A 23,401-nucleotide genomic window follows, 5' to 3' on the forward strand; every position below is an offset into this window, starting at 1 on the left:
TAATTGTCAGTGCGTTTGCAGCGTTTCTTCAAGAGTGAAGCTGCAAGACGAGCATCGACGTAGCATACCTGAACAGATACTTCTGCAGTAATTCTTGCTTTAGCACCGATTAGGTGTTAATTCGGATATCGGTGCCCCTTGCGCAACAGTAATTTGTATGCAGTGGCGCCATTTCAGTACTAGACCTAAAGTGCGGTAATATTTTAATCAATAACAATCAGCTGATGCCTCAACTGGTAAAGTGTAGAGCCTTGAAAATTAAACCAGCATTGACGCTGTACTGATGTTGCGCTCTCATTACGACTTTACTAGTGTGCAGCTAAAACATATCCACAGCCGTGAATGCCACTGGTCAGCACTCCCAGGGCTAGATATTTATTTATTATATTTTATTTATCACATACTGCTGACCGAATGAGGTACAAGCAGGAGAGGCCGAATAAAAGAATGACAAAAATATTTGACCTTGAAAAAAATGCACACGTATTGAAAAAAAGACACTAAAAAAGGAAGATGCATAATTATAGAAAACTGAACGAGATATTGCACGCGTAGAAAAAAGCCATGAAAGAGAAGCAACGCGCAACGTTAACAACACATCACATCATAGACACTGCATTCTGACGGCCCAAGTCACTCATCAGGGGAAAGGAGGAGAGAATCATGTGGCAGTGCATTCAAATCTGCGATTGTATTGGGGAAAAATTGATACTTATAAATATTTGTACGAGCAAAAATAGGTTCAATAAAGTGTTGATGCCTATGACGAGATTTTTCAAATAATTGTATAGTTATGTATTTTGGGGGATCAATTTCTCGTTTCAAAAAATATAAGCGGTTAAGAAACGTAATTCTAGCAATTCCTCTGCATTCCTTTAAGCATTCCAGCTTTGCTTCCTGCAACATAGCAGACGGAGAGTCCCGGCGTTTATAGCGGTTATATCTAAAACGAGCCTCAAAACTTTGAATTTTTTCTATTTGTTCTACATCTGCCGTTGTGTGAGGGTCAGACACAATACTTGCGTACTCTAGAGAAGGTCTTACTATGGATTTGTACGCCATCTTTCTTATTTGGCTTGACTATCTTCCTAATTTCTGTTTTAGGAAGCCTAATTTTTTACGAGCTGAAGAGCAAATACAGGGTGTTGCTGTTTTTAGCTGCACAATTTTTTTTAAAGATAGCCTATGGCAGATAGTACAATTCTAACCTGCGATCTAAATTACTCGATGAGGCGGCCATTACTTCCGCGAGAAATCAGAATGTTGTATTGAAGAATTCACGTAACGTTGCATGACTGTTTCTTTAATTACTTTACGCCACTTATTTCAAGCTACGAATTATAGCCGCTGAGTTCGCACGGCGTATCCACTTCGAACGAATTCTCTGCACCAGCACCAGTTCCGATATTAATTTACAAAGTGTCCGTCAAGATGCAGTGGTGTTCCAGTTACTTTTGTGCTGAAATGCGTAAAACAGCGGTTTCTTATCAAAGTTACTGGAACGCAAACGCATTTCGTCGGACATTGTGAAAATTATTATCTTGGGAAGTGGTGCTGTCCAGAGAATTCGTTGCAAGGGAATACGCCGCGTGAACTCACCAGCTATAATTTGTAGCTTGAAATATGTGGCGCAAATATATAAAGAAAAGAGTCAATTAGCGTAATTACGCAAATATGCAATTGAATGTTTTGATTTCTCGTAGAAGTATTGGCACCTTATCGAGTAATTTAGATCAAGGGTTTTTATATCGGTTGGAGTAAGCTTTCGTAGGAGTGGGTGGAGCTATCCATTGTAGAGATGATGAACAAATCTTCATGCATTCTGAAGCTGGCATTCCCCCAGTGGTGAAAGTGAAGAGTTGCAACCTCGCTATTTTCTATACTGCCTTTTGCACTTCACCGCTGGCTTCCTGTGAGCGCTTTCACCTCGGGTTCGTTTGTATGTAAACTGCAAAGTGTGGCGTCAGCCAATCTTTAATAGGTAGCGGCGTGACGGCACTCTCGAGGCGTAGTGTTTCTCTCTTCTCTAGAGCATTGGCGGAGTGGCTGATAGTAAAAAGGTTCGGCAGCTGCACCCGGAGACTTCTGTTGGAATCCACTCGCGGCACTGCACGTATTTTTGTCCTGATACCCTTCTCGCAAAGCGATTTGGGATTTTTTCAAATGAGACCGGCGGACATCAGAACGACTATAGGGAATTGAGCCCATAAAAGGTATCCCTGCAAGACCGCGGTGACTGCAAACATGTTTTGACGTTTTCAATACAGAGAGAACATGCCCTTGTTAGCAACAATCACAATATACCTTTATCTAACCTGCGTCATCATGACGTATGTCCGACAAGAGGCATGGACTGCCCTTGACCAGGTATCAGTGTTTCGAGCCATCTGTCGCGATATTTTTTAGGCGTGGGCATTACCCCCATGTGCGTATGTTCAGCCTACCCCGTCTTCTCCATTCAGTCGGTGGTCGCGGGTATCACGCCGGAAGTGCATACCTACGTCTAACTCGTTCAACAGTATAAAGAAAACAGGCAATGAAGTCACAGAAAGCGAATTGGAAAATAAATGGTACGTTGAATAGAAACATGGAATTATTAAAAAAATGTAACTGAATGTGTACGACGGGACAACTTGCCTCATTCAGTGGGAGTTAGACCCACATCCTGGTCACACGGGCGGTGCTTTATCAAGTAAGCTGTATAAAGTACCCTCAAAACCGACGTATTACAGAGGGGAGTGGGTAAATAACATATACATAAGTGAATAACAAAGCAGCAAGGAGTGCTTAAGTTTATGCAGCAAAACTGATTAGTTAGTGTTATCCGGGATCGATGATGTCTGATATGGCCGAACGAAATTTTGAGTTCTCCTTGATTGCAACAACTGCGCCGGGAAGGTGGTCCCATTCCTGAGCGGTCCTTGGAATAAATGATTCGTGACAGGTTATGGTGTGGCATTGAGTTATTCCAACGTTATGGCTATGATGAATGTGAGAGGAAATGTAGGTAGAAGACGATATAAGATTATCACCCAGGTAGGAATTGTGGAAATATGCTTTATGAAATAAAGCAAGGAGAAAGCACTTACGTCCGACTGAGAGCGGAGCAAGTTGCAAGAATTTTTTCATGGAAGTTACGCTTGATGTGCGGCTACAGTTGCTCTAAATGAAACGCGCAGCATTGTTTTGGATTAGTTCAGGTGGTTGAATAAGGGTTTCGAGGTGCGGGTCCCATATGGGTCAGGCGTACTCCACTTTACTCCTAATAAGCGTTTTGTATAAGATTAGCTTTAATGATGTAGGAGCAGAAGAAAAAATTCCGCGAATATAACCTAGCATACAGTCAGTATTGTTAATTACCTTATCGCTGTGTAGGGACCAGGAAAGTGTCGAGGTTATGTGGACGCCTAGGTATTTTTGGAGGTTACGGCTTCTAGGGGATTATCATTACAGTAATAGTTCAGCGGAGGAACATTGCTGCGAGTTACCCGCATACATTAACTTTTAGTTACGTTGAGTTCGATTAACGATACGTTCCACCAGTTAGAGACGGTGTTAATATTGTCGTGTTGGAATTTGCTGTCAGATTTGTATAAAATTCCACTGAGGATAACACAGTAATCTGCAAAAAGGTAAATGTTAGAAAAAAGATCATTGGGTAAATAGTTAATGTACATTAGGAAAAGAAGAGGGATTAGAACTGATGCTTGGGGCACACCAGACTCTACGGCGTTAAGTGGGCACATATGGCTGTGAGTAAAAGACATAAAAAAGGAAGTTGAGTTTCGTAAGACAACTTCTTTCGGAAGCCATGTCGTACTTTTGTGAAAAATTAATTATTGTCTGAGTGCTCTGCTAAATATGAGTACAAAATATGCTCACGAAGCTTGCAAGGAATGCTGGTGAATGAAATGGGCCGGTAGTTGAGGGACGAATCCTTGCTACCGGACTTGTCAAGTGGGAGCACATTCCCGACCTTCCAATCTGCAGGGAGCTGGGGGGTGTCTAAAGATTACTGAAAAATTGTTGAAAGTAGAACAGATGAATAAACAACAGTACTTTTAAGAAATTTCGCATTAATCAAATCAGCGCCGCGACTTTAGACCTTTAATTACATTTTCGACCCCAAGAGCTCCAATGATAACATCCACAGTTGGGTAATTGCAAAACTCAAGAGTTGGAAGCACAGGATCAGTACTTCCCACAAAGTTGCTACGAAATGCAGAATTAAGGACATGGGTACATGCATCATCGGGTACCGTTGAACCACTGGAATCAATCATCGCAACCGAATTATCTTTGGAGAGATTAATAACACGCAAAAACTTTTAGGGTCATTCGCAAGCGTTGTCCATTAATTTTTTTTTCTTTTTGCATTTGTGTACAAGATCAGCCCTGGAGTGTTAGCCATCGCCACAAACCACCTTGGCGGCCGTGAAGTGGAAGGAAACGGGAAGCAACGACAGAAGACATACTAAAATGTATCCGCCAGTGCCGGCTGGCAGCGATGATCGAAGCGAATGCCGCACTCTCGAAATCCAATTTTTCGAGTATTCAGTACTGCGGTTTGAATTCTGAGACAGATAAATGAATACAATTAACGTTTGTTCTCTCTTTCATCTCTTCCTCCACAGCATGTAAAAGAAAACTGCTTCATTTCCCTCATTCGCTTCCTGACCTTTCGAGGTGACAGTAACGATGATTAGCGTTCCGGCGGCTAGAGCCGCCGTCAGCTAATCGCGATACGGAATTATGTTCTCGATTTATCTGTTATCATTTCTCGCGATAGCAAAGCGAGACATACAGCCTAACAACGTGCATTGCTCTGGGCTATGGCCAGTGATGGGTAAAGAACGCAGCATCGAATCCCGTTAAAAAGAAACGCATAGGCATTAGCCAGCGAACCACCTTGTTTTGGGATTGATCTACTTCTATTGCATCGATTCCGGTTGTTTCTGCGAAGACTATCAGTAATTTTTAAAAAAAATCGTATTTTGCAGATAGCGCAATTCTATTCTTTGAGGTGGTCGAATTTAATTGAAATATGGGGTTTTGAGTGCCAAAACCACGATTTGAGGCACGCTGTAGTGGGGGGCAGCGGAATAATTTCGACCACCTGGGGTTCTTTAACGTGCACTCAATGCATGGTACACGGGATTTTCGCACTTCGCCGCTATCGAAATGCGGCCGCCGAAGTGGGGATTTGATTCCGCGACCTCGGGCTTAGCAGCGCAACACCACAGAAGCTAAGCCACCGCACCGGGTCCTTGAGCCAGCCTACTCGAAGAGGCGGGCATTACTTGCACAATAAATCAAAGTGCCTAATCGACTAAATCACAAATAGATCCTTAATTAGGTTTTTAACTAGTTGCCCTATGTCACATACTGCAATTTTAAAATTTTAGTTCGGGAAACTGTCACGCATATCCACTTGAAAATAATTCTGTGGATGACATAATTTTAGGAATATGTGCCATCAAATTTGCGGTAAAAACGCACTGTGGTTCCACTTGCCTTTTTTTAAGAAAGCGCCCTTTTATGCATTGAAGCGCAAAATTAACTGGACCGCCAGTGTATTTCTTCGCAAAGTTCGGGAATTGTTATTTCGAAACGGGTGCCATTCTGAGAATTCGTTCCAATTGGAACTAGCTTGCAAACTTCCAGGCCACAACTTATACATTGCAATACGTATGTGCTGCAATGTTCTCAGTTTTAAGCATAATTAGTAATTTTTAATAATCGTTCTATTATGCATTTTGATTTCTCCTCCAGGTATTTATTGTCCGCCTATTTGGGCCATCCAACTCAAAGATTATAATTGCAGAATGTGCCACAGATGATTTTTTAAAAATTACTGATAGTCTTCGCAGAAAGACGCGGTATATGTTACCGCCTTTTGACTGGTGCAGGCGTCTCCCGCACTCTTGACTTGTCACTGACTTGTATATTCGGTTCATTCTGTCGGGCGCCGCCCGTGAAAGCCTGGCGCGCTTTCACCATCTTGTTGGCGCATGCGCGTCGCTGTCATGGAGCTCTATAAATGATGATGCCTGCGGACCTCAGGGAGAGTTGTCTGGCTGGCGGGCCGATACCCAAGTTGCGCGAGTAAACATTGTTGGTTGAACCGAGGGCTGTGCCTGTTTTCGTGCAATTCTACGGACGGGTTCCAGCAAGTCATGCTCACAGTCGGCGCCCAACGTGTTTTGTAGCCCGTCCGTACACAGTGCGCAGATAGAAGGCGCTTTATTGTACATCGGCAATACTCAGGTATTAAAATGACGCAAGCAGACACACCTTGACAGCGAAGTAAACAGCGCAAGCGCAATTTTGCACTTTTCTTTGATACCCTGTTTTCTCTGCTTGTGCACCTTTATTCTCCGAGCCCCCCTCCCCCCCCCCCCCCCAGAAAAAAAAATATCTGTTTCTTGGTTTGCGGATTCATCACCCTCCTTGATCGGTGTTAAGGTAGCAGGACGAAATACTGCTACACTCAGTATACTTACAATAAATAAAAGAAGGAAGCCGGTAGCAAATGTATCACATATATAGGACACGATGTTTCCCAGCACAAATCCTTGACGCGCGACACATGCTGTTCAAGAGCTCGAATTTTGGGCGGCGGAAATTAACCCGGAGTTGCCCACTACGGCGCGTCTCCTGATCAGATCGTGGTTATGTCCCGTAAAACCCATGAATTACGCGGGGATGGGATTATAGACAAAATGTAGTTTTAGATTATTAGAGGACGCAAGCGGCTTGCGCGTATGCAAGAGCCCAAACTCTGCTTACATCTTGCTGCGATCCGACGAAAGGGCTTCCTATGAAAGCCGAGCACAAACATTCGCGTCCCTTAATCCAAAACTCCCTAACGGAAAAAAATACGACAAATGTGGGCATGGTGAGCGCGAAACTGGAAAGGACCGTTGAGCAAATCTCCTCGCTGTCCTCGGCTGCGCATCTCTTTGCGATGCGCCATTTTCCGTCTGGGCAAACGAACGCCGTCCATCGAATTAGGCTAGCTTAAGACGATAGTGTTTGAAATGGAGTATGTGAACAACTTGCGCGGGAGATCACTCTATCACGAAGTCAGTCAGATAATTCCATCAAGTTAGTATTGCAAACGAATGCGACTGCACACAGCGACAAAGCTGCTGAATGGTCCTCGTTCTTTTGTTTTTCTTATTTTTCTTTTTAGAGATGCGCTGTCCACAGTCACACGTATAGTCACTATACGATCAAAGGGGACGGAAGTACACCGACTGTCGTAGTGAGCCTGTCGTAGCGAGCTTGAAAAACGCTTTATCTTGAGCAGGTTGAAGCGCAACACAAATGCCGATCTATCGAAAAAAAAAACTGGGCATGGCGAACTTGTAGCAGGAACAAAGACACATACTCAGCCCTACACGCTTCGCCTTCTTTCGGACGTACAATTTACGTAAATAAAGAGACAACACGGTATCCCAGACCTTATGACAAGTAGAAACATAAATTGTCAACATGATGGTTACGGAGTGCTTCGTTTATTTGTTGAGGTTTTTGGTCTTCAAGGGCGTCTTCAAAGGCGTCGCGCATGGGCAAGGTGCGTAAAATCTTTGATAAACAGTTGGAAACACGAGCAATGACCCGCAAAACTTCCCTCCCAGCTATTTCTCTGCCTTTTTCCGTTTGATATCTTGATCCGCCGCACTGTTGAAAATCATTGCAAAGCACGAGGTCGCGGGATCAAATTCCGGCCCTGGCAGCCGCATTTGGATAGGATGAAATGCAAAAGAGCCCGGGTCCCTAGTGTTGAGGGCACGTTAAAGATACCCTGGTGTTTAAAATTAATCCGATATACCCCACTACAGCGTGCCTCATACACAAATTGTGGTTTTGGCATGTAAAACCCAGCATTCAATTCAAATTCATTGCACGCCACCATTGTTCATGACAATTGTGGCATGCAATGAATTCAATGGCTTCAAGCTTATCAAAGTGGCATTTCTTCTAATCTCAGCGGTTGGACCAGCGTACTGAGGATGGTTAAGTTCAATCTCAAATGAATGGGACGTTGTGATTGGTAAATGTGGCATTGCACTCAACTGTATAGAATACGTACTGTGTGTACAAATAAGTAGTTAAGTGCATGATGGCATTACTTGTATTTATTACTTTGTCCTGATGTTATGTTCACTTTCATTGCCGTTAATTTCGATTTTTGTAGAATTTCTGCTCTTGATTTCATAATTAATTTTCTCTAACAGCAGACCATGAGTTTCCTCACAAATCAGGAAAGAAACGAAACGCAGGAAGAACGCATAGTTCTATAATGTCGACAATCAAGCTATTTGTAGGAAGGGTACCCGATCATTATGGAAATGGGGTCCGTGAACAAAAACACAATAAAAGAAGGAAAGAAAGCACAAGCGCTGTCGTGGTGTGTCATACACTTTCTTCTTCGTGTAGTGTTTTTGCACATTGATCCCCATAACACTTTTTTTTTTTTCAAAGAGGACGTGTATTGAATTTCTGGCCTTGTGTCGCACACTGCAGCAAAGTTGGGAAGCTGAGGGAGTGAGTGAGTCGATCGGCAACATGAACTACCTACTTGTTTAAGCTCAGGTTAGAATACATATTAACAGGACGAGCACTGCGCAAGTGAGGTCAGTTCTTGTTCGGCGCTCACCCTGCGTTCCTAAACAAGTCGCGTCTCTAGCGCTTGTTTTACGTTTTATCGATCATTTGCTTCACGAGGCTAAAATTTTTTTAGGGTAGCTTATAAGCAAAAGGATAAAAATATGTTGCTATCTCTTTAATGTGCCGAATATCGCATTGAGAAATCCGCAATAGAGTAGTCGGTGTCCATATACTTACGAAGATTGCATCTTTTTTCCTTCCTTTTTTGGTTTCAAAGAAATATGTCTCTTGAATGAGGTCAACACGAAGCAATGCAGTAGTTTTTTGCTTGACCGAGAACCGTGAGTACACAGAGGTTGTGATTGTGCCAGTGAAACCTAAGCGAAATTTAGGGGCACAATTCGTTACAGACCCATTTCACGGCGATTCTGTGGGCGCCGCCATGCTTGATCACGTGTTGACGCGAGCATTGCTCGCCGCAGCTGCCTCCGTTGTCTGTGCTTACAATGGGTGTGCACTACGCCCGTGAGGCCCACCAAACTTCTATTTCGGCGGATACCGTAAACGGACGCTGAGTGGGCGACGCGAAGCTCCGGAAACAGCTTCAGGAGACATGTAAGCGTTTTTGGAGCTCCTTGCGCCTTGTCCAAACACAGCAAGCACCGTATACAGTGCTTGTGCTAGAAGCGAGCCTAGAAATGTATTCAGAGGTTGTCAAACTTTCCATTACAGAATTTAATCAGGATCTGTGTCTTTCGATATCCGGTGTTTTTTTATATGTCAACCGCTTTGAATCAGCCGCTCGTCATGTCTCTTACTCAATAACGTTCCTCGCTGCGGTAACTCTCGGATTGTTTATTTTCTGCCTACTGGTGGCTTCAGTCGTGGTAGATTTGCCCTTGAGCGCATAAGGCTTGGAGCGTAGATATTCTGTAATTTGCAATAGCTCGTAGCGAAGATGTATTATAGCGATAGTCACTCGTTTACTCACTGGAACATCACGAAACGACCAGCTTCGAAAATGCGTGTGCTGTCGGTGTACTCCGTATATGTCACTCATGCTTCGGCCCATTAAATTTTTCCTAATACATGGGAGGTAAAGCGGGCGTAAGTTTGAGTGTAAGTTGGGGGCCGATGCGCGTGGATAACATGTCAGAAAATTACTATGAGAGGAAGCGGTGCCACTCCCTTTGTCTCTGGGTTACTAGCGGTACTCACTCTTACCGATGTTTCGAGGTTGAAGTTCTTTCTTTGTAGGTTATCGATACAACGCCAGTGTGTCAATTCTTTTATCCCATAATAAATCCATGCATCGCGAATGGGTGGCCAACACAGGCCACCCAACACAGGCCACCCACACAGGTCCTTGCGCAGCAGCGGTGCGTGAACTTGGCCACTGAGATTCACTTCGTTCCTTAATTTACCACTCACCGTTTTCGCAGCCAACTACTTTACACGCCTTCCGGCTACTGTTCTACATTTTACACACTGAATAGAGCGCAGTGCGTTAGCAATCACCCATCGCATTTTCGACAGCTGATGGGCAGATGTGGCAATGATTTCGCATTCTTGCGCTTTCGCCTCAGGGAACGGGAGGCGCGCCACTGAAAGCGCCATCTCTTTACTCTAGAGAAAACTACACCGTCAAAAGGGTGTAGACGTATGAGGTTACCCCTCTCCGACTTAGGCAATGTGCAAGAAGACAGCCGTGAACGACAACTTGATTATACGCTGAAAAACCTCGTAAGGCGTAGTGGAATGCAGCCTCCCCCCTACGCACCATTGTAGCCATCAGACTTGAGATTTCACACCGCAGTCAACTTGGCTAAGTCGTGGCTAACTTTCTCGCATTTCCTGTCTCTTTGTCTCATTTCTCTGATTTCCTTACTATTTATCAAATTGATAATAATTTATAACGTAGCCAAGCATATGCATACTTGACTTTTGCAGTAACCACAAAATCTTTCAAACGCGATAGTGTTCATTTTGCAGCGAACAGATCTTTACGGACCTTGCTGCGGCTTTTTCCGTCGCTGCGTGACTTCGTGCCAGACAGTCTCCCTTTAATTCCTCGCCCCTTTCCCGCTCGTTGAAGAAGGTTTGAAGAGTGACAAAAGTGCCGTGGATGAACTAAATGGTGTTCTCGGTAGAAAGAGAAAATAGTACAGAGAAGTGCTACCAACCTGGAAAAAACTAATGCATCTCGGAAATACCCGTTATGAAAATCGGCAGACATCTTTCCCCAGAAGTAAGTGTTCCAGATTTACAATTCAAAATAAAGAATGGCAATAACCAACGGTAGTCGCACAGCGATTGCACCGTGCATTTCTGCGTCGAAATAAAAAAAGGAGAAGACTCTTCAATGAGAAGCAGTCGGCAAAAGGTTGAACGCGAACAAGGTGCGTTCGGGAGCATTTCCGAAGTACTTCGCCGCGCTAAAACATTGCACCCACCAGCTTTGGCTCAAACTTTCGTAATACATTCCAAATAAATAAATAAATAAATAAATAAATAAATAAATAAATAAATAAATAAATAAATAAATAAATAAATAAATCGCCTATGGACGTGGACGCGTATTCAGAAAAAGCTATTAGGATGCAACTATTCGTAAGAGAAAATTCCAGCTAATCCTGATGCTGGACCTAGTATTACCCAAGGCGGCCGACCACGGGAAAACAGCACGCACGAACGAGTAGCTTTGTGAATATGGCCGCTATTTCTTTTATTACCACAGGTTTGTACGTTGAAGCCGCGATAAAGATTACTAAAACACAGAACCTAAGAATTGTGCTCACTCCTTCATAATTATTTCGGCCTGAGAGAGTGCGAGTCCAGACTTTATTTTGCCGGACTGCAGGTTTGTTTTGCCTCGCGCAACTGGTGTTCACAGCCTCCCCCGGCCGTTCCAGTGTCGTGTTCAGACCTAAAGGTAAACTTTTCTGCGCGTAACGTCAGGTCCACTGCTCGTGTTTTGCCTTGCTGCTTCTCCATTTCCGCAGGGGCAGTTAAGAAAGGTGGGTCTGCCGTATACAGGTGCGTTGTATTCTTTGCACACTCTTCACCACAGATGTAGTCGTTGAAGGTCGTCTTGACGATATTCAATATATAACATAGATAACTTTATTTAATTTTTCCAATAACACTTCCTTCGCCAGAAAAGTATTCTTTTGGGGCAGTTGGCAAAATACATTTCACAACGATGCTTTGGTTCGTTCGGGTCAAAGTACTGCGCTTCACCATTGTATATTTCTCTCTTTGCTCATTATGTGGTCACATTAACTTTAACATGGGCGGGCGCCCTCCAGCCTCTCAAAAGTTCGATCTAGTGAATCTCTCCGACGTGCCTTTACCTTACTTTAGTTCTTTTTTTTTGCTTTCTTGCGAATTTGTGAATAAGGAGCAACAAAGGAGAGTTCTGGCACGCATTAACGAGGTACATGTCCCCCGTCAAACTAAAAGGAGGTTTTACTGGCAATGCGCCATGTAGCCGTTCGCCATTGTCACGTGCGACTTGGCAGCAGGAGGACTCAGAGGCATTGTCTGTTTGTTAATAAGGAAAAAAATTAAGCACACATGGGGCGTATTCACTAAGTAATATACGGACACGATATATGGATACGGAACAAAAAATAGACACGAGTGAGTCGTGAGCAGGTCATATGTATTTTTTGTAGATTGCTCAGAAAATTGCTCAGCTGGACCTAGTCTCACGTGCCTCTATTTCTTGGCGTTCGTAGAAAAGAAGTGGACCAGCAGAATTTGTTCACCCCTTTGCTAGAAAGATTAAGTAAAGCGCAGAAGGCGACATTTCTTTTTCTGTCCGGGTTAAGGGCGGCACAGAAAGCTGATGCAACGCGACTCACCTTGTTTTGAGCACCATGTTCGTAATAGAACGGTTTAACCAACTCAAAACAAGAGAGGTGGGTCGGACGTTGCAAACATAAAATTTAGCCCGAGCGCAAAACACGAAAGGGGAACACCAGGAATTGCGGCACACGCCAGCTGTGCAGCGCAGAGGAAACTGGTAGTTAACTGCCCAGCAAAACAAAATTTTTACTCACACGAGACATTTGAACATGAGTAGCGTAGCAAGCTGTAGAAAAGCATTCATTGAAATTAGGGTAGATACTGCTCATTGCGAGAGATGAGCAAGCAAGGTTCACGTGGTCGACTAACTCTAGACGATGGATTGGAATCATTTATTCGCGCGATTGGTTTGGCCAAAAGGCCGCTCGCGTCATCAAGAGCGGCGACCCCTTCGCAGGAATCCTTTTGGATATAACGGACTACGGGGCCTTTCGTCATAAGCCAAACACCTATCGTTTCATCTCATGTGGATTTGCATGGCACCGATGTTTTCCGAAACAAGACGCCGCCATCCGTTTCACACTGTGCCAGGTACCACTCCTGTTTTGCGATGACCGTGCGTTCGTCTCTAAGCCGTCTCGTTCGTCCACTGTGCTAGTCCGTCAGTGCGGCACCAACTCGACTTGCAGTACGGACCCTGACGTCCAGGCACAGTGTAAGGCCCGGCCGCTGGGCTCGACGTCATTGGGTCGTTGGTTGGCACCGTGCCTAGATCCGTAAGAGCGCCGCGAAGTATAATGAGACGTGCCAACCTACGCATGTTTCTGCGCGCACTCAGTAAGGCGCACGCTGTACCGGGAGACTTGGGCCACAAATTTACCGACTCAGGAATCACGACCTCATCTGAACACATACTATCAGACGAGAATGCTGCGCGCCGGCCCAGTTAGCGCTTCTTGCTACCAAGCGCCCATTGCCGCAGCCGTATAAATTTTGAGTCACAGTGACGAGGATGAGGCACTTTGGTTTTTAGGTGCGTAAGCGCTTATTTGGCTATCCTCAGCACGTTTACGTAACACCTCATGTGTTCTAATATCTTACGTTTTACTCCTCTATATTGAAACCAGTGAATACAGCTGTTTTATTAGCAGGCCTATGTGCTCCTGAAATGCCTAGGTATGAGGCAGCTATGCCTATTCTGGATTTATTTTACTGCCATTTAGTGTTTGATGACACAGAACAAAAAGGTCCTAACATTTAGAGAAAATAAAAAACCCGTTAAGCTAGAATTGTTCGTAAAAGAAAACAAAAGCGAACCCCTATGCTGGACGTATCATTAGCGAAGAAGGCTGACCAGTGACAACGAACACTTACGATCGAAATGCTTTGTGAAGTCGGGCCCTAAATGCTGGCATATTCAGCAGTTTTTTATGTGAACGTGCCGGGTTTTAAACTTCAATTTAGGTTACAGCTGTTTCGGCCTAGCGAGATTCGGAGGGGCACATTCATCGCGACGGCGCAAGATACATGCACGGCTTTGCTCAGACAGTTTGTAAGCTGATCTTGGGAGGTATAATGTAAAACGTCTTAATTGTGATTTTATTACACACTACTGACGTCAGATTTACGTAACTGCTGACTCAAGCATCGGGCGATGACCCGCCATGTTGCTTCAACCAGCCCCATCAGATCCTCTCGTCGTTTATAAGAGTTCACTTTTGAGCAAATAGCATTGCCTACCTTTGAATACCATTCTTGGCTGACGAAAGGCGCGCAGATGTCGACAAGGCTTCAGTGGGTCCGAGCTAGCCCAGTGAAAGTGGATAACAGGAAGAGGAGGATGGCTCCGGCGTCTGCGACTGGCCCAACAATTCCCCTTGCTTAGCTAGCTGTGGGTGGTGGAAAACTGCATCGGAATGCTACGGGGAGTTAAAAATGCCGCTGAAATAGGTTATCCACGAAGAAGTGTTGGCAGAACGACGTCGTATGGGTGCCGAAAGGGCTCGAGAACGTGATACTGCCATGCATCTATTTATCATGCGCACAGAAATCCATTCTACCCGGTAGCTGCGAGTAGCGATTGCCAGAGTGATTGGCGGGCAGGCAAAAATTCACTTTTGAATGGCGCAAACTCCAGCTATTAAAAAAAAACGCTTTTGTTCGGTATATTAATGTATTTTTGATGCATATAGTTACCTTGACGTGGTGAGCTTGCGGAGTTTTGTGAGGTCACCAAACAGACAGGCGAAGCAGAGGCAGCCCGAAAATGTTTTACCAATATCGGAGGGCTAATGGTAAAAAGGCCGTAGAATCGTAAAAAAAAAGAAAGATTCTCCCTGTGTTCGGCCTAGTGATACATAATCCGTGCGCTCACGTCATATCATACAGGCAGTTTTTGTGGTTTTCGTGATGTGACGTCACAGACAGGTGAAATGCGAGTGACCTGTAAAAATTTTTCCAAACGTGGAGTGGCATGGAGAGAAATGGGCAAAAATTGGAATAGCTTTAGGTCATAGCACCTCTTATTTGCTTTACGCGGATTATTTGTAGTTGTGAATGAGGCGCACGTTTTGATTAGACCTCGCGTATGCAATGAGCTGCGTACGTGAGATAGCGTTCCAGTGTTCTATCTTTCCGACTGCAATAATGTTTGGTTGCCAGGGCAACGTTTTCACGAAGCATATTTTCAAGTGAGACAGCGCGGCCTAGCTTTCCGCTGTGATATAGTCTGTCGAGGTACATATAAGGGCGGGGGCGCCAGTATGCATGCACGGTAATGGCTCGTTGCAGCTGCCTATTACAAAGCGAGCACGGAAGCACATGGTGCCGGAAGCAGGTGGTATGAAGCTGTAAACAAGTTCAGCTCTGGAACTCTGCAATAGCATTCCGCGAAGCGAACGCAGGTGTCCCAAATCATGGCTGTACGGAATAAAAATAGAAAATAAAACAACCTTCATACGCTCGATGACCCTGAATAGTTAACGAATAGCTTAACTGGCCTCACTGTCCAGTGGGGCGGCTACACTGGCCATCTTTTTTCGATGCTGCGTTCGCAGTAAAGCGCAAGATTACGCTCTTGGACAGCAGGCTCCCTGAGGTACAGTAAATGAATAGAACAGTCTCTGTTTGCGAGCTATGGATGAGTATGGGTGAGGTCGAACTTGCCGCCATGTGTCAATAACTCCGACCGAAAGGAAACAAGAGCCGTTGGAAAGCTATTTGCAGCAAGCTGCAGGGTAACTTCACTCTGCAGCACTATCATGCCGTTTGGTGTAGGGGGAAAATGCACTTCATTGTTTGGCACTTGTGTTAAAAGTATATGCTATTTAAGTTTAGTGGCGTTATATCTCAATGCCAGAATTTTACTGAGTGAGTAAGGGGTTTGAAGTTCGGTTTTACCACCGGGGGTTCCTTAACTTTACCCGTAGTTAGCTGAACAAGCGCTTTTGGGTTCCGCGCCATCTGAATGAGGCCGTCGCAGCCGGCAACCGAATCCACGGCCTCAACCTCAGCAGCTGAACGCCACAGCCGCGAAGCTGCTTCGGCGGGCACGAAAAACGTGCCCCGTTTCCCACGTCGTCTTACGCGTCAGGCTACTGAAAGCTCCCCAGCAAAAGGAAATTGGGCCTTTCTGAGATTGGCAGCACTAGGGACGGAATGAAAGGAAGAAAGAAACGAAAGAAGAGAAACAATGACAAAGAGCTGCCACCTCAGCACACTCGCCTGATTCTGTGGAGCCATGAAGGTGAGGCTCATGACGAACAGCGACGCCGGCATACCGCGCAGCACGCCGAACAGCAACACTGGCACGTGCCACGGCCCCACGGGCTCCAGGATGCTCTCCATGGCGGTCGTTACTCCTCGTCCGGGCGGGCAGCAGGCGGGCCTCTCTGCGTCGCGTCGTACACGCGCGGTTCGAGCACACCGCACAACGAGTTCCGCAGAGCCGCACGAAACGTTCTGCGGCAGAGTGCGTCAGCGCCGCTTTCACCATGCGCGCGTCGCCGGTTGGACGCCGAGACAAACGCGACCAAGCTCGCGTCAACGGAAAGCCACCGAGGGCCTCTCGCGTTCCGCAACTCGTCCCTAGCTATTCTGCGAGAGAAGCATGCCATGTATAATGCTTCTTCGTCGCTTTCTGTAGAAAGGGGTCTCTCTTGCGTCTCCTGCTGCGGCTTCCCTTCGGGCGCTTGGCCCGCGGCTCGCTTGGCGCGAGTCCACGGGCCCGACGCAACGGGCCACCACGGCTTCGGGTGCCGGCAGGCTTCGAAGGGTAAACATCCGATGCCCGAGCTCTAAGGGGCCTTGCGGAAGGAGATGTTGACGACGGCTGAGGGAAGCGGGGCAACGTTCTCACCCTGTTCCTGCCAACGCGTCGTGCTGGCGCGGCCGGTAGCGACCGTAGACTCAAAACAATGCGCACGGGGACGCAGCCGTTCGAGGGCACTGTTGAGGCCACACTTCTTTAGACCACTTCTTGCAGTGCCGGAAAGCGTCCGCGTGGCAGGAAACAAATTGCTGTGTCACATTTGAGCTGTACGGCCAAAACAATGTCACGCAATGCACGAACGCGTTTAATCGAGCGCGGTTTATATCGAACGTGTAATCAATTAAACGCGTTCGATATAAAGCGCGTTCCGCGAAAACAGTTGTTTGAGATGGCTTCTCTGCAACTACGTGTATACCCGCTTTCACTCACATATTCTTCACACCAGCAGTAATAGAGTAATACATTTTTAATTGTGCTGGTTAATCAAAAATATTAATCGATCACAACTTATAGATACTCCAGCCCCACGAGGGGCTGCAGTATGTGAAAATAAATATAAATAAATCAATTTATCCTTTTCTGCTATGTTCTGCTAAAATAAATTGTTGTCTCTTATCAGCACCCGAAAACTCTATTAACTGTCCGGCATAGTGTGCGCTACACAGCGCATTCTTGGATTAAAAGCTCGAACTTTGTACAATGGCGCACGCTGCAGCGTTCCTAAGCCTTGCTAAGCTCTCAATTGCAGGATAATTCTTCTGCTAGCCTTGTGGTCATAATGTATTTCTTTTGCTTTTCACAAAGCTTTCTACGTTTCCTCTCTCTCTCTCTCTCTCTCTCTTTAACAAACAGCTCAGCAAATAACCGCGAAGTCGAAAGGTAGGAATGCGTTCAATCCGGCTACTTGAAGAACTAACGTATAACTCCCGGCTCTTCGGGGACGTCAACGTTGGTTTATCAATGTTTCCGCCAGTAACTGGTCCTTCATTCTTTGAGCTATTGAGGTAAACCATGTCCTAAATGATTTTGCCTCTCCACCGCTAAATGACGTGCACTTAAAGTAAATATGTCCGATAAAGCTGAGGGAAGTTCTTGCATATCCTGTGCGTTTAACTATCGGAAAATAGGTCGACTACCTCGCACTTTTAAATGTTGCTGCCGTCACAGGTGGACGTTTCTTTTTCTGATCAGTGCTTTGCTCGCAAAATGTTCCGTTTTTCGGTACATTTGATTGCGAAACGCTCAGATGGACAACAGATGTACTTGTGGTAAGACTAGCAAACTGCTGATTTCTTTTACAGAAATCAGCTGAAATATTTCACTTCGCCACTCGTTACCATTCATTCGTTTCTGTAAACTTTTACAAATATATAAATCAACAAGTAAAATGTCTGACACGAATGACAGCTACGATGCCCAACATTTGGCGGACTAAGCCACACTTGACAAAGATAACGCTCTGGAGGTTTAATCCTTCTTCCGTTTTAAACCGGGGAAATAATGAAAACTACAGAAAACAACGACATGTGACACAGTTGGCTACTATGGGGCGACTTGAAATGAAAGCGACTAGGCCTGCCGTGCCCGTTAATGCGAGCTTTGTGGATGGTCAATCGTTGCCCCACGTATTATAAAATCCACATCCTAAAGCCTACTTTGCCCAATTTATTGAGTGAGTCATATCTGGCTCAACAGGATACGATTGACGTTTCTAGTAATTGAAAGGCACAACTGCGGCTTCATATTGACAAATGTACTTCTTTATCGGGTGACCGCGTTTCACCGCCTACCCGCCGTGGTTGCTCAGTGGCTATGGTGTTCGGCTGCTGAGCATAAGGTCGCGGGATCGAATCCCGGCCACGGCGGCCGCATTTCGATGGGGCCGAAATGCGAAAACACCCGTGTACTTAGATATAGGTGCACGTTAAGCAACCCCCAAAGGTCAAAATTTTCGCAGTCTCCCACTACGGCATGCCTCATAATCAGAAAGTGGTTTTGGCGCGTAAAACCCCATAATTTTTTTTTCACCGCCTAACATGTTATCGTACAGCGCAGGACGCGCTTGCATGTATCGGAAGTTTCTCGAAAGTTATCGATGGTTCTATCCTCTGTTTGTTGTCACCGAACTTTGTGCAATCTGATTTCATCGCACGACGCGAATGGTTGGGAACTTTGTGGACGACACGCAGGTCCCAGCGATTACTCTGGAACCTTCGATGACTGATGTAAAAAAGCCGACGCACTAGACCCTCTGATCATATTTTCGACAGTTGCCGTCGGTGTTCGCCGCTATCGTTGTTCTTTGAGTGTAGCTTACTTTTGAGGGCACAAGTTCGCGCAATGAAACGCTAGTTTCACTAATAACAGTTTTGCTGCTTTCTTCACCTTCCCTACTACGTGACAATGTATGCAACAGTGCTGCGCGATCTTGCCACATATCAGTCGGTTAACGTTTGTACGCCCACAGGTTGACGAAAACGTCTATGCCTAAAAAAAAAAAAGAAGACTGCCACTTGCATCAGTTGGGCTTGGCGTAGTAAGGCGGCACACGAAACGTACCCGTACCAGAAGTCAATGCTGTAACTGGTCTATGCTAAAAAGCGCGGACGGTAATAACGGCTCATAAGCAAAAAATTTAATTATGGGGTTTTACGCGCCAAAACCACTTTCCGATTATGAGGCACGCCGTACTGGGGGACTTCGGAAATTTGAACCACCTGGGTTTTTTTAACGTGCACCTAAATCTATGTACACGGGTGCTCTCGCATTTCCATTTTTCCGTATCCATTTTGTCTTATTGCCAGCATGGTTCTTGAGCTAAAAGATCGACGAATACAGCAGTATCAGCTTCGTGTGATTGCATAAGTTCCCAGTCGAACAACAAAACTGTCCTGGGCATATTTCTAGATGAGCGAAAAGCAATTGACACTGTGGATCACGGCACACTGCTAAATAAGTTAGAATGCTACGGCTTTCGAGGTCTAACCCTTGAATTTTTCCGCAGCTATCTCAATGACAGAAAACAACTATTTGCCATTGCAGATACCAAATCCGCCATTTGTGACATCGTTACAGGTGTCCCCCAAGGCTCATTGCTGGGGCCAATATTTCTTTTCTTTATTTTAAACGATTGTCCCAATGCCTGAAAATGCTTCTCTGCTGTAATACATTAAGACGACATTGTATTACGTTGTGCGCCAAATTCCTTGGACAAAGCAATGGCAGATAATGAACTTCTAAGTGTTAACCAGTGGTTTACATCATATAAGCTAACCCGGAATACCAAGAAAACTAAATATATTCTCTTTACCTCTTAGCAGAAAGCACCCCTATGCGAATGTCATTTGCTTTTTCTTAACCATAATGTACTTGAGCGGGTGCGTTCAACACTTTGGTGTCACAGTAGACGATCGTTTTCATTGGAAGCCTCACAATACATTCCTCTGAAAAAAAAATTATGCAAAGCTTGTTTTATTCTGTACAAATGCCGTTATTATTGCGACACTGCTACTCAGAGCAGTTTAGCATGCTCCATAGCCATCTGTCCGACTGTACTGCATGTTGGGGTCATAGGTACGTTTCATATGTAGAACCTATTGTACTTCTTCAGAAAAGGGCATTGCGATTTACGACCTTTTCTGATTACAGTGCTGAATCAACGCACTGTTTCAAAGTTTGAACATAATGCCTTTTGATTTATTACTAAATATTAAGACAACAATAAGTACTCATAATAGCATAAGCACTTTGTACTCGGGAAGCAATACATGCAAAGCACTTGACTAAAAATCTGTACGGAAGGAGGAGGTTAACCAGCACTGCAGCACTTTTATGGAACAACTTACCATCGGAAGTAAAACAAGCCAATTTTTTTTTCATTATCTTTGGAACCCCATTATCCTTCACGGCTATTATCTGTACAAAGTATTGATTTCGCTGGTGTACTTATCTATTCCAGCGTACAGTTATTATGTACAAATTTATTTCTTTAGGTTTCTCGTAGCTATTCGAAGTACCCTGCCTTTTGTTTATAAATGCATATGTAGCGTACATATGATTTATTTATAACTTTGCTGTACTGCCGTTGTGATTGTGAACAATAAATAGCATGGATCCTAACCAGCTTTGAGGTAAGGGTCCAGATCTCTTGTACAATATTTCCTGTGTACTTTTCCTGTTTTAAATAAACTTAAAACTTGAAACTTGCATTAGCGATACGAAAGATTGTTGAATAAATCTTGCTCACCGAAATTCAGTTTGAGACTCGCAAATTCTTTCGGTGCAAGCTTACCGCGTGCCTATCGAGCAAGGTTGCTAGAGCGAGGCCAGCCTTGGCGCTATTAGGCCAAGGCTTTGTTCTTTTCCACCAACGCTTGGCCCGACGCCGAAGCCTCTGGAAAAAGCGCGTTAGTAAAAATGACAGCAACACTTTAAATGCGTGATTTTCGCTCGCCATCTGTGAGAACCGCAGTAACTGGGGCATAGAGGTAGCAGGAATAGTGGCCTATTTTTCGGAATTCTGCAGAATAATATGAGAGGGAAAGGGGAGCCAAGGTATAGACTTATAAACAATGGCTTGTTCCACATTGGGCTCATATTCGTCGGCTCCTGAATATACACGTCTGCGTATGTAGGTATACCTTACTACTGAAACTGAGGTGTACTTGAAAAGAGAATATAATAGAAACTACCACTCTGAATAGTCAGGCGCATCTATGCCAAAGTAAAAAATGCTGCTGTTGGGATATCCAGCTAGTTTTTCTCAAGAAACGCATTATAACATTTTCAAACATATCCTAAGAGAACAATAAGGGTATTAATCTATAAATGTTTGTATTACATGAAACGCACACGAAAGAAGTAACAGTATGCGATGCTGCAAATTCCTGAGTATTTTGTCCATTTCCTTGAGGTATACGTTAATTCGGTGTATAAACATGTGATTTTCCTGAGACTAAAATACGTCCTCACTGATTAAGTTGTTGGAAGTTTGTAGCGTATAGTGAAACTTTCAGGGTTCGTCGTGTGTGTAAATGGTGTCGTGTGTGTAAAATGGTGTCGTGTGTGTAAAGTTGTCGTGTGTGTAAATGGTGCAGATAAATAAGAACCTCCACTGGCCATAATCTGGAAAGAGGAATAGCTGCCAAATGAGTTGTATAGGGTGTCCCAGCTAAAGTGAATGACGCTGTTCATCGAAAAAACAAATATTTAAAGAACACGGTGCCAAATACGATTTTAAAGGAGCAATGAGGCCCTTGAACATTGTAAAAATACGTTACCGATCTGTTAACGAGCCTCCTGTGAACATGTGAGCCAAATATTACAGCACCGCATGCAGCAGTGAATTTACAATATCGTATCAAAAGCAGTGAACAGTCGCTTGCCCTAGCATCCGCAATGCCGTCATCGAAAGAAACTGGTCGACAAACGCTACTGGCTGATTTCGTTACCGCGAGAATATTCTCAGTAATACAAAATTAGTCATTCTGAGTTTTAAAAGTGGCAGTTTCGCGGAAAGGCGAAGCATCGATTGCGACAGAAAATTAGTGGACAGCTATACGAAGTAAGGATGGTAACTTTATCGTCTGTATCAACTTGTAAACATAGGCATACTAAACAAATTAACAAGCATGGTGTCACGCGCGCAAAAGCTAACATGAATAGAACTCACTCGATGACCGCGTAAACTCGTTGTCAAAAAGCTGGAGTGAACAAGCGCTGCAGCAGCAGCGAGCGAATGGACCTTCGTGCTGCCTCTCGCATCCGCGCGAACTAAGCCGCGAAAACACAGCGCACAGCGGACTCTGTTCCCGTCGCAGATCGCTTTTAAGATACAGCGGCACTGGCGGGAGCGCGCGGCGGCCATGCCGCACGGAGTAGAACGCGCTCTCCACTCCCTACCCTCCTCTTGGAGCCTTTCGCGCGACGGAAGACGGCGCCCTTCGTCCCCGCTATCGTTCCTAGCGTCCGTGAGATTGAGCCGCCATGGCCGGCTCACCCTCGCACTGTTTCACTCGCACATACAGCAGGCGGCGCGCGGCGACGATTTTATCGTCCTTGGGACTTTGTACGGGACCTCACGGCGACGCCGACGACAGAAATGCACCTGGAGTGTCCAATTGCTATCACAACAACGAATACAAATCTATAATATTAAAAAGGCAAAAAAATCATTTCATCCTCGCATTGTGCGTAGCCGTCGCGAAGGCTGCGCGTGGCATCCGAGGTGGCAGCGGCGTGTTGTGTAGCGTAGTCTACTACGGCCGCCATGGGATGCCGCGACGAGCCCTTTCGCCGCCGCGACACTGAATATTTGGTCGAGGCCTTGCCCTATAGGCTTCTCCGTTCTGTACCTTCAAGCGCGTTAGCGGAAACGAAAAGGGAGAGAAAGCCTGTTATTGGTGCGGTAGCTCCACTCATGGGTGGAGAATTCGTAAATTTCTTGCGGTATGAGATTCGTGGGACGATGTACTTATAGTGAGGCCATTCTAAATTGTTACGTGGATGTCGCGAGTATAAAAACACTATATTTACAATATCTATACAGGATGAATCAGAGAAGTCCAGATGGCTGACCACCAACAACACGCAGCAGCCAGCGTCTCTGACCTTCTTCCTCTCTCTTCTTTCACCCTTCCGAAACAGGACCCCCGGGTGGCGAAGCGCCGTCTCGTCGCATGGTAGGCGAAGAATCGCGAGCGAAGT

At 45.1% G+C, this 23,401-nt stretch overlaps 1 protein-coding gene across 2 annotated transcripts in view; it reads right to left on the reverse strand.

Annotated features, from left to right (window-relative positions):
- LOC142566819 (organic cation transporter protein-like) overlaps window positions 1–23,401 on the reverse strand; it is a 196,469-nt gene that overhangs the window by 110,128 nt on the left and 62,940 nt on the right. The window contains exon 2 of one of the 2 annotated variants that reach the window (XM_075677704.1): window positions 16,150–16,316. The exons of the other annotated variant lie outside the window; for it this stretch is intronic. Coding sequence (XP_075533819.1) covers window positions 16,150–16,272 — 123 coding nt within the window. The 5' untranslated portion in view covers window positions 16,273–16,316. The remainder of the gene's footprint in view (window positions 1–16,149; window positions 16,317–23,401) is intronic. 2 annotated transcript variants of the gene reach the window in all.

Source organism: Dermacentor variabilis, unplaced genomic scaffold, assembly GCF_050947875.1.
Source record: "Dermacentor variabilis isolate Ectoservices unplaced genomic scaffold, ASM5094787v1 scaffold_13, whole genome shotgun sequence".
Lineage (NCBI taxonomy): Eukaryota > Metazoa > Arthropoda > Arachnida > Ixodida > Ixodidae > Dermacentor > Dermacentor variabilis.